Source organism: Cervus elaphus, chromosome 22 (assembly GCF_910594005.1).
Source record: "Cervus elaphus chromosome 22, mCerEla1.1, whole genome shotgun sequence".
Lineage (NCBI taxonomy): Eukaryota > Metazoa > Chordata > Mammalia > Artiodactyla > Cervidae > Cervus > Cervus elaphus.
Genome location: NC_057836.1, coordinates 14198910 through 14210408, shown reverse-complemented (window position 1 = coordinate 14210408; position 11499 = coordinate 14198910). Strand labels below are relative to the sequence as shown.

At 50.1% G+C, this 11499-nt stretch overlaps 1 protein-coding gene across 1 annotated transcript; it reads left to right on the top strand.

The window, feature by feature from the left end:
* Positions 1-219: 219 nt before the first annotated feature.
* On the top strand, positions 220-11499 carry FGF23 (fibroblast growth factor 23). The gene is made up of 3 exons (XM_043881987.1): positions 220-513; positions 6931-7034; positions 8615-11499. The coding sequence occupies exons 1-3, from the start codon at positions 318-320 to the stop codon at positions 9050-9052; spliced, it is 738 nt and encodes a 245-aa protein (XP_043737922.1). The 5' UTR covers positions 220-317; the 3' UTR covers positions 9053-11499.

Sequence of the window (11499 nt, the reverse complement as noted above, 5' to 3'; positions counted from 1 at the left end):
GGAGCGTTGGCTTGAAATTGAGGGGTGTGTGTGTTTATGTGTGTGTGTGTGTCTGGAACCGACGTGCCTTCCGTGAGCCTCAGAGATCCCTGTATTCTCTTCAAATGGGCTGATTACAACACAGAGGATGTGGACGGCGGAGTTTTTCCTGTTTGATGTCACACTGCTACCCTTTAAAAGTCCGAGGGGAAAAAAGGAGGGAATGCAGCTGAGAAGCCTCACGCCAGAAACCAGCAAGGAAGAGGAGAAAGAGGCCGGCAGAGTCAGGGAGGCCGGGTCGGGTTTCAGACTCAGCACCGATCACTCAGAAAGCTGCGATGCTGGGGGCCCGCCTGGGGCTCTGGGTCTGCACCCTGAGCTGTGCAGTCCAAGCCTATCCCAACAGCTCCCCGCTGCTGGGCTCCAGCTGGGGCGGCCTCACCCACCTGTACACGGCCACGGCCAGGAACAGCTACCACCTGCAGATCCACAGGGATGGCCACGTGGACGGCTCCCCGCAGCAGACAATCTACAGTAAGTGGGGTCTCCACCCATGCCAGGAAGGAGGGGGGACTGCTCTACCTGCAGGGACTTGGGGAGGCCTTAGCTGGACCAAAGGGCTAATGCAGCCTCCTAGATCCTTGTCCAGTGTGTGTGTGTGTGTGTGTGTGTGTTCGCACGCACCTACCTGTGTATGTTTAGACCTCGGGAGAATATTCTGTTACCTCCCCAATTAGTGTTTATTGGTTTCTCCCAACAGGAATAATTTCCATCTTAACTAAAATCTGTCTTCCCACAAAGAGCAACCTCTTCCCCTTTGCCCTGTCCAAAGAGTCATAAAAATGTACAAATGATAGACAAGAAGGCTGGGACGAAGAGAAGCCAGACCAGTCAGTAGACGCTGAGTTATGCTCATGAACTTTGGACTGGGTTAGCCTTGGAAGTTGTAAAGAGGATTCTTGTACCAGACCAAGGCTTGGGATAGATGAATCCAGGGGTTCTTTCTAACTCAGGGCTTCTAGTATTCTGGCCTTGTAAAAGTTCTCAGGAAGAATGTATCAAAGACTAGACTAGACAGCATTCGCTGTCTTGATGAGTCTGACCCACTGAATCCACACACCCATCCATGCACTCATCTATCCAACAACCTTACTGCAGGCTTCAGTGGTACCCAGGCTGCTATGAGCCAGTGAGTCTTCTCTGTGGAGCTGAAAGGTCTACCTAGTAGCAAACTGAGCTGCTTGAAAACTCACCTAAAACATAAGACCATCAGAATGTTTTTAAAGATCAGGTTTGTGGAAAATTAGACCACAGTCTACAATAGAAAACCAACTAACTAGTTGTGCTTCAGATGTCCCCAGAAGGGAAAACGGGGTGGGAAGAGGACGGATATTTAAAAAGACATGGTCTTCTTTTTTAAGAGAACTAGTAAAAATTACTCTAAGGATACAGAAAAATGCCAACTGATTCAAAATTCAATCAGAGGCATGAAAGAGTAATCACAATCTCTGTTTAATTTAAAAAAATGTATTGTAGGAATGACTTGCCCTTTATTGCTGCACGGAATGATTCAGTAATTTTGCGATGGCCTTGCTATATGCAAGACATTCCTTCTGCTAAGAATCAAAGGGCCTTAAACGTAAGTAGCAAGACAGATGAACATGCAAAGCAGAGAGTTCAGATCTCCTCAAGTTCTCAGCAGATGGTGACGGGAGATAGGAAGAAGGTCTCCTCAAATACCAAACGGTTTCCAGAACTCAGGGGAATATGGTAGGATCCAGGCGTCAACATCTTGGAAGCCAAGATTGAGCCACATGGCAAAAAATCTGAACTAAATCGGGATACAGTTGTTGCCGCCAACGGAGCGCGTGTTTTATTCAATGGATACTTAGCAGCATCTGCAATGTGTCTGACATTCCCCAAAGCTAAGGTGACTTCAAAAGAAGACCCAGTCCTTCAAGCACCTCCAGGCTTCCAACCCTTCATGTCTTCCCACTGTGAAGAGACTATTCGGAAACATGGTTTTGCACCTCTTGTGGAGGGTCACCTCCCTTCAAGATGAGAGATGATTTTCAATGCAGGATAGTAGATTATGGTACATTACTGTGATTCCCCTAGATGGAAAGGGCTGCAGACAATTAGAGACTGCTTCTAAAGCTCATCTTCCTTTGATGAAAGGAAGCCCCCAAAGATGCATCCTGGTGGGGATGGGGGGAGGGCTGTGAGTGGTGCCAGAAGGGGGCGGGGCTTAGCCTACTGAGTTTACAGAATGAATCAGAGAATGTCCCCTCTTGTAGCCACTGACCTCAGGCCCCAAAAAGGCACAGAGCGCTAGTTGGAATGAATTAAAATGACTGAGAGGAAGCAAAGTGAGATGAACTGATTTCAGATTTTTTTTTTCTACAGAAATGTGCTTTTGTTTTGTTATATATAGACCCTAGCTAAGCCTGTGTCTCTGGCAATTAAGAAACCTGGGGATGGAGTCAGGGGTAGGAGGGAGACACTTCTCCTAGTTTGTATAACCTTTTATATTATTCAGGTCAGTTATCATGAGCATTATATACATATAGATAAAGAAATAGATTAGAGAGAGAGAGAGATAGGTAGACTAAGATAAAAAGTTACCTAAAACACTGATACAAGTAACTAGGTGGCAAGTAACAGGCTGAAGAAGAATTTGTAATGACCTCCCCAATGAACGCAAAGCAATGCTGGAATTTTTGTAAAACCAATGATGGTTTTACATTGATGGAAAGATGTGGGGCCTATTTTCCCTCCTAATTAATTATGCATTTCCAGTAAAATGCAGTTCAGTTGATTATTGTGCTTTACTAAATTCTTTTTTTTAACTTTTATAAGTGAGGAATTTCGATTAGCCGTTGAGTGTTCAACCCGTCTTTGGTTTGTGGATCATCATTAAGTTATCTGCCTACAAGATGTTAGACCCTCAGGACTCACAGCTATTAACAGGGAACCTCTCTGAAGCCTGTATCTCCTCCCGACTGTAAACAAGGTCACCCTCTTGAACCCCATGAGCCCCACTTTGTGACAAGAGGAGCAACAATACGCAGTTAATATTTCTCTCTAGATCCTAAACTTTTTACTTCCTTCACCTTCCCCAGTGTGACTTTCTTTACTTGAAGCTGAACCATCCTTGGGCTTTTTAATCTTTCAAAATAATATCTTCCTTTTGGGGACCCCAAAGTTGTTTTGGAGAAGGAAATGGCAACCCACCCCTGTATTCTTGCCTGGAGAATCCCATGGACAGAGGAGCCTGGCAGTCTACACCCCATGGGGTCGCAAGGAGTCGGACACGACTGAGCAACCAACACGCAACACAAAGCTGTTTACACCCATCATCCTATTTATCACTTACTGGCCATGAGACGAGAATAGGGCAGAAAATTTTCTACTTTTACTGCAGAGGTTGAGGCAAAATGGTCATAGTAACAATCACTGGTATTTAGAAAGTGTGTTTATAATGGATAAAAATATTATCTTCTTACATCCCAAAGTCGACCAAATGGGGTAAATGATTGTGCTCCAAATGAGAAAACAGAGATTCAAGAACACAGAGAACTGGCTTGGGGTCACATATGGTAAGTGACCCAAGGAACACCTGGACCAGGTCCCACACTTCTGGGGTCGGGTACACAGACATGGCATCATGAAAGGAAATGTCCTTCACACCTGCCGGGCTCCAACAGATATGGCCCCAGCAGTCAGGGGTTGGTTGATGCCTTCTTCCTGCCTCATTCTGCCCGTGGATCTGTGCAGACCTGCCTTGGGCCCCTGTACCGGGGAGGGAAAGCGGTTCTTGCCTTTGCTGGACTTTTGCACCGGCTCACGTGGATTTGGTTCGAGCCTGTGCACCCTCACAGCAGTGGATCCCTGTCCTTCTGCAGGCTGCCTTCTGTCCGCAGTGACCCTGGACACCACACACACCACCCAGAGGGACGCAGGCATCCGCCGGTGATGGCCAAAGTGGTGGCTTGTTGTCAAGGGCAGGCCAGCCACCCTCCATGGAGCCTTCCATCTGTTAAACATTTTCAAGGCACTTTTACAGCATCATCCCTTTTGATCCTGCCATATCCCTGGGGAGTAGGCAGCACAACTGTGAGACAAGAGCGATGACTTGCTGAGGCTACAACACTTGTAAGAGGCGTAACAGGGAACAGAATCTTAGTGTCTGGGTTCCGGGTTGCCGGCTCAGTACCTCTCCCCTGCCCCCCCTCCAGGGTACAATGACCTGGAAGCATTATTAGCCACGGCCTGGATTTTGGCCCCTGATTGCATCTTCTGAGGCTTGTCGTGACCTCAGTTGGAGATGAGCTCCTGGGCCATGGGTGGAGGATGTCAGGGTCATGGACCAGAGTTTGAATATTGCCATAGGTTCCTCATCCTTTAAATTGGGAGGTTGCTACTTCCAACATTAATAGTGGTGACATTAATAACATAGCAGCTGGGGTTTTTAAAAATTCTTTTTTATTTCTTTATTTTTAGTGCCCAAGGCATGCGGGATCTCAGTTCTCCAACCAGGGATTGAACCTGAACCTCCCTGCAATGGAAACTTAGGGTCTTAACCACTGGACCACTAGGGAAGTCCCATAGCAGCTGTTTTGAGAACTTAAAATATATCAAGTACTCAGAGTACAACCTCTCAAAAACAGTTATGAAGTGTAATTTTTTTTTTCAGCGAGACTAAAAAATCATCAGGCTAGAAACAGCTTCTTGTTCCTTATGTTTCAGGTCTTCCCTCGACAGTAACTGTAGATCTGAGACACCCCGACAGACTCACTATGGAGGATTTCATATCCTCTGCACCTCCCATAACCCACCCCACTTCCAGAAGCTTCTGTCAAGGCCAATCCTTAGCCACACTTGTAAACCAATGACCGCTTCCCTTGGGCCTCTCTCTGGGCTCGCTCTCAGCCTCCCAGCCTCTGCCTGTCATCATTCTGACTGCTCTGAGCTCACCTAGGGTCTGAGTACTGCCTGCCGCTGTCCTTGGAGGGCTCTGCATGGAGCCCGCATGGGGTAGATCTGGGGTGTTACTCACCCACGAGGCGCCACCACGTACTGGGCACACATGCCCGGCGTTCACAGCTCTCCAGGCTACCTTTCTAGAAGACCCCTGCCTGAACTACCTCCCTGGGAACTCTGAGGCCAAATGTGACGTGTGGGGAACAATTCTCTGGTCAGCTAAGGGAAGAGACCCTGAGACTTAAAAAATGATTCTAGTAGAAAATGTCAGGTAATTAAACAGCGTTTGCGGAGGAAGTCTTGCTCAATTATCACTCGCATCACACCTTTTATGGTCTAACTGTACCCTTGCTACAGAACAGAAACTTTAGACTTTATTTAACTAGTCACTGGTACTTCTTAAAACTGCAAGTCTCCACGGGGGTGGGCAAGGGAGCGGGGGGTCCCACTCAAAGCTGCTGTCACTTACTCAGGGTGTAAGAAGTATGAATGGCTGTCACGCTTTAGTCCAGGGCTAAGGGGTTATTCCAGAGAAGGCAATGGCACCCCACTCCAGCACTCTTGCCTGGAAAATCCCATGACGCAGGAGCCTGGTAGGCTCCAGTCCATGGGGTCGCAAAGAGTCGGACCCGACTGAGCGACTTCACTTTCACTTTTCACTTTCATGCACTGGAGAAGGAAATGGCACCCCACTCCAGTGTTCTTGCCTGGAGAATCCCAGGGACGGGGGAGCCTGGTGGGCTGCTGTCTGTGGGGTCGCACAGTCGGACACGACTGAAGTGACTTAGCAGCAGCAGCAGGGGGTTATTCATTTGTTATTTTTGGCTGTGCTGGGTCTTCACTGCCTCGTGTGACTTTCTCTAGTTGCAGCGAGTGGGGGCTGCTCTTCGTTGCAGTGCGAGGGCTTCTCATTGCAGTGGCATCTCTTGCTGAGGAATACGGGCTCTAGAGCGTGCAGGCTTCAGTAGTTGTGGTGCCCAGGCTTAGTTGCCCCGCGGCATGTGGAATCTCCCAAACCAGGGATCAAACCCAAGTCCCCTGCCTTGGCAGGTGGATTCCCAACCACTGGACCACCAGGACCAGGGAAGCCCCAGGGTTAGGTTTTGAGAGAAGCTGCCCCTGGGGGAGGCGGACACCAGCAACTGAGAAAAGGAAAAGAATAATGATGAAGAAGCAAGAGTAATTCCCTGCATCCATTAGACATGGACAGATAAACCACCTGCTTCTCCACCCTAGGGAGGCATAAAGTTATTAACACAGGTGATGAGCTCCATGCTCGGATAGAGGTGAGGCATTGTTTGGAGGGCCTGAGAAGAAAGAACAGTCCATGCAGATGAGGGAGATTAGAAAAGTCTCCACAAAATGGTGACATATGAGCATGGCCTTGGAGCATGAGTGACCTGGATACACAGAAAGGAGAGGAGAAGATTCACTCAAATACAGTTTTTGACACAGAAAGGGTGCTGACTGCTGCATCACTGACTCCGCACAGCTATCTCGGTGGAGGATCAAGCTCCAAGTACAATCTGGATTCCTGAAAGACATCTGGGCATAGATTTCAAAATCACAAAAGCTTGGGAGAATGTGACCACCACGGCAAACATTAAGCAGTATGAGCCAAGGTCTTCCCTGGTGGTCCAAAGGTCAAGAGTCTGCACTTCCAGTGCAGGAGAGGGGCCGAGCAAAGGGGGCAACAGAGTCTAGGGAGAGAGAAACGTGTTGGCACAGGTAGAAGAATGCTGGGAACTTAGGGTGCTCCCTACAGGCAGGGGGAGAAACAGGAGGCAAGGTGGAGGAGGGAGGGGTGTGGGAAAGTGGAAGTCAGAAGAAAGAGGCTGAACAAGGACAACTGTGAGGAGAGTTCTGTGAAGTCATCACCCTGCCCGCTTCAGATCAATCAAGGCAGGCTTCTTGGAGGTGGGGACCACATGTGAAGCCCGGTTTGGACCTGAATGGTTTTCTCCACAGGCGCCCTGATGATCAGATCGGAGGATGCGGGCTTCGTAGTGATAACAGGTGTGATGAGCAGGCGGTACCTCTGCATGGACTTCACAGGCAACATTTTTGGATCCGTGAGTTTCTTTTTGTGCTGGGTTACTACTTGCAAATGCTTATCTCACAGCTCTGGCAAAACGTAGAACCTTTAAAGATTTCCACTTGCAGTGTATCTTGGTGATGTTTTCACTGAGGACTTTTACCCATCTAAGTATCAGATGCTCTGGTTTATACAACTGGGGTCTGAACCCAGGATGTCCAGCTCTAGGGTTCCTGGGCTCTCAGCTTCTAATCTGACCTGCCCCACTTTGTCCCCATTTCTGTATGTGGCACAGCACCTTGCCTGCAGCCCAGGTCCTCAAGTCACATCCACTGATATTGTAAAGTCCACTAGAAAGAAAGGGTGAGAAGCCCCTGGCATCTCATGATGTTGTTCCTAGATGTCTGTGACCTTGGGCAAGTCCCCTATATCTGTCAACCTCAGTTTCCTCACCTGGAAGAAGTCAAGCGTGGGGATGTCGATCATATGCCCTGTGGGCTTCCCCCAGTTCAAGGTCTGTAGGGAATTCTCTCTGTCCCAGCTGTGACAGCTGGTCTGCGCTGGAGAGCAAGGGCTTCCGAACTACAGGGCAGCGGGGCGTTCCAAACATCAGGCCTTAGAACAGGAGCAGGAAGGCGGAGCTCCGGAGCTCCTCCCACCAGAAATTCCAAGACAGCAATTACTTTCTGTTGTTTTGCTTGCTGTGTCCCAGCACCCGCCACAGAATCTGACCCAGAGCAGACAAATATCTGTTGAACAAATATAGACAAATAGATATGAAAATACCTGTTGACCGCATACAGGTATATAGAGAGTCCTCCTCTTTAAAATACTGACTTCCTGGACTCTGGGGCTTCCCTGGTAGCTCAATCGGTAAAGAATCTGCCTACAATGAAGGAGACCTGGGTTCAAACCCTGGGTGGGGAAGATTCCCTGTAGAAGGAAATGGCAACCCATTCCAGTATTCTTGCCTGGATAATCCCTGGACAGAGGAGACTGGCGGGCTACAGTCCATGGTGTCACAAAGAGTCGGACACGACCGAGTGCCTAACACTTTCTTTCCTGGACTTTGAGGATTAAATAGCATACTCTGCAAAGATCCCAGGGGGCACTGGGCAAAACCCAGCCCGTGAGTGGCTGAGTGAGGGTTTGCCTAGGTCAACTGGTGATGCAGTTCATGTCCTGAATTCCCACGTTCTGTCTCTGCTGGGAGCATTCTCACTTATGTGGAGCCCCACAAACCTCAGCCCACTCTTGTCCAGGTGAGAAGGCTGACCCAAGTCGCCGCTGAGCCCAAAAAGGGTTTAAAGGGCAGAGACAGGGCAGGACAAGGCCGCATGGAAGTCGGCCTCCCTCCAGAAAGCTGGTTCTGTAGAGCGTGGCTCCAGGCAGCCACGCGCCGCCAGTGAGTCCCCAGGCTGGCCGAGAGGAACCGCGCTGGGGGCCGGGTAGCTTGGAAATGAGTAGAAATCCCTTTTGCCCAGCAGGGCACTAAGGGATTCTAAAGGCATGGCCCTAGCAGAGTGGGCGGGAGGGATGGGGTCCCCGGGGTGCGGCTGGTTGCGTCCAGTCCCCGCGGGCTCCGGGCTCACCCCAGTCGCCCCGCCCCGCTTGCAGCATCACTTCAGCCCGGAGAGCTGCCGCTTCCGGCAGCGGACGCTGGAGAATGGCTACGACGTGTACCACTCGCCGCAGCACCGCTTCCTCGTCAGCCTGGGCCGGGCCAAGCGCGCCTTCCTGCCTGGCACCAACCCGCCCCCGTACGCGCAGTTCCTGTCGCGCAGGAACGAGATCCCGCTGCCACACTTCGCCGCCACCGCGCGGCCCCGGCGCCACACGCGCAGCGCGCACGACGGCGGGGACCCGCTCAGCGTGCTCAAGCCGCGTGCCCGCGCCACGCCCGTGCCCGCCGCCTGCTCCCAGGAGCTGCCCAGCGCCGAGGACGCCGGCCCCGCCGCCAGCGACCCGCTCGGGGTGCTCCGCGGACACCGGCTGGACGTGCGCGCCGGCTCCGCAGGCGCCGAGCGCTGCCGGCCCTTCCCTGGCTTCGCCTAGGGCGCCCGACTTGGGAAAGCCACATCGTCTCCTGGGGGACAGGCTGCCCTGCCACCCCCAGCAGAGGAGGTGGAGTAGGGTGGCAGCTCACTCCCCGGGAGGTCCAGCACCCGCCGCCCCAGGGGGAATCGCCCTTTGAGGCCTGCGGAATGGAAATCCTCACCTTCCTCATCCCACCTCTCCACGCACCCCTGGGAGAGAAGGGGTCCCCGCCCACTCTCCTCTTCCCTCTCCTGTCCTCTCCATCAGTCCAGTCGTTAAGAACAAAGGCTTAGAGACTTCCCTGGTGGTCCAGTGGTTAAAATTCAGCCATGCCAATGCCGGGCACGTGGGTTCGATCCCTGGTGGAGGAATTGAGATCCCACATGCCTTGCAGGCCAAAAAAAAAAAAAAAGCAACAAAGGTTTAGGGAGTTGATACCCCCAACACCCGCACCCCTCACCCACAGAGTTGAAGGGGAGAGCCCAAAGCCAGCAGCTTCTCCACTACTCCCCTACTTTGTGTCATCTGCCCGGACCCTGCTTGACCTTGACCTGGGAGGACATTAACAGATCAACTGGGCAATCCTACTCACAAATATCCTTAAGCATCTCTGGAGAAGCCTGTCCACAAGATTGGCGGTAGGCTGGTCAAAACTTAGCCAGAATGACTGCTCAGAGATGGGAGGCAAGGGATCAAGGTGGAAACATCCCCTCCCTACTGGGCTGTCCCCCTGCCCTGCTCTCTCCCTCTCCGCGGCCAAAGCCCAGGGCCCAGAGTGACCCCTGCGGCCCTGACACAGCCCTGCCTCTTGGACCGCCTCTGGCTTGAGTGATTTGAGTCTGAGGAGGGGATCTGGTCTTGGCTCCTGATAATCTACCCTGCTAGGATTTGTTTTTCCAAATGGAAAAAAATTCAAACTCTCCTAAGAGGCATTTAGCTAAGTCTGCTTCCAGGGTGACTGGCAATCCCAACTACACAACTGTTGCAGGGAGGGGCCTTGAGACCACTGCGGTGGGTTTGGGGTCTCTGTAGCAATTGTGCCCTTTCATGAAGTGGCATTGAGGATCCTGGGGAAAGAAATCCAGGACTGGGGACCCCAGTGCAGGAGTCAGGAAAAGCCAGCACCGTCAACTCTTCATCACGACCCTACCTGCCCTGCAGCCGTGACCAGAGGCTTAGCTAACACGCTCCTAGGCTGGCATGTCTGGGTCTTACTCTGCTTGGAAGTTCTTGGGGCACCAAAGACAGTTTTCAGTCCCAGAAGCCCCAGCGCCACCCTGAGGAATACCGACTCTCACTTACAGACGATGGAGCACCAGCCAGGGTACTGATGACTTAGGCGTCCTCAGGGCCCCTTCCTACCTCTGCTTAAATGGCCACCTGAAGAGGAGAATGTGGGCAAGCAGGGCAGATCTGAATAGCAGCTTCCTCCCAGTCACCTCGCCACCCTCCTTGCAGCAGCCCCCCTCTTCTCATCATGCACCCAATCTTAGAAATTGACCCACTGTCCTCACCTGATGGTTTTAGGCTGATGACCGGTTCCTATTTCGAAACACTCAGACTTGTATGACACTATATGGCAGTACATGGCCACTATTTCCTCTACAGTCTTCATTTCCCACTGGAGATACTGTTATACTGTACAAGAGCTACTGGAGAACCACATGGAAAGGACTTCGGCAGAAAACTGCTTCATTGGGGTTTTCTCTTTGGCAGAGCCGAGGGAGCCCCACAGTCTTTTGTCCCTTAGCACATGGCAATATTTATTTATTTATTTGGAAGATTTTTGCCTCTCGCTCTATATTTATAGATATTTATAAAAATGTAACCCCACCCTTTTCCTTTCTTCTGTTAAAAAAATAAAATTTATCTCAGCTTCTCTTAGTGTTTCTTTTTCTGTATGAGTACACAAAAGTATATCAAAATATGAGAATAAAAGGAATTATGGTAGAGGAGCACTGGGAAAATGTAGAGAAAGCAAAGTTGAAAAAAAATCAGAACTTTAAAATATTCCAGGTTTTTCCCATACACAAATGAACTCAGTAATTTTGACTAATTCAGACAGAATTCTGGAAAACAAAGAAAAAATTTTAATCGTGATTGTATTTCTGATCACTTTAGCTTGTTGTTTCCTTCAAAGAGAGAAAAAATTTTTATTTGAAAAATACCCACAGACATAACAACATCAAGATCCCAGTAACCCTCTGAAGGAAGATGACACATTCTAGGCTCTAGACGAAATAAGGGGAAATGGCCCACAGTCCGGAGAAAATGCAATCACTAGAGACCAGCCATTAGATGAGCCAGATCCTGGAATCAGCAACAGGAACTTTGAAGCAGTTATGATAAATATATTTAAGGATTTAAAAGGAAAGAATGGTACTAAGGAATAAACAGATCAGAGAAAAGAAACAATAATAAAGAACCAAGTAGAAATCAAGAATTGAAAGATATAATATCTGAAA

Excerpts from the sequence above, each read along its gene's own strand:
- FGF23 (XM_043881987.1), top strand. The coding sequence starts at position 318 with ATGCTGGGGGCCCGCCTGGGGCTCTGGGTCTGCACCCTGAGCTGTGCA. Across the intron at positions 514-6,930 it reads CCCGCAGCAGACAATCTACA|GCGCCCTGATGATCAGATCG; the intron begins GTAAGTGGGGTC and ends TTTTCTCCACAG. Across the intron at positions 7,035-8,614 it reads CAGGCAACATTTTTGGATCC|CATCACTTCAGCCCGGAGAG; the intron begins GTGAGTTTCTTT and ends CCCCGCTTGCAG.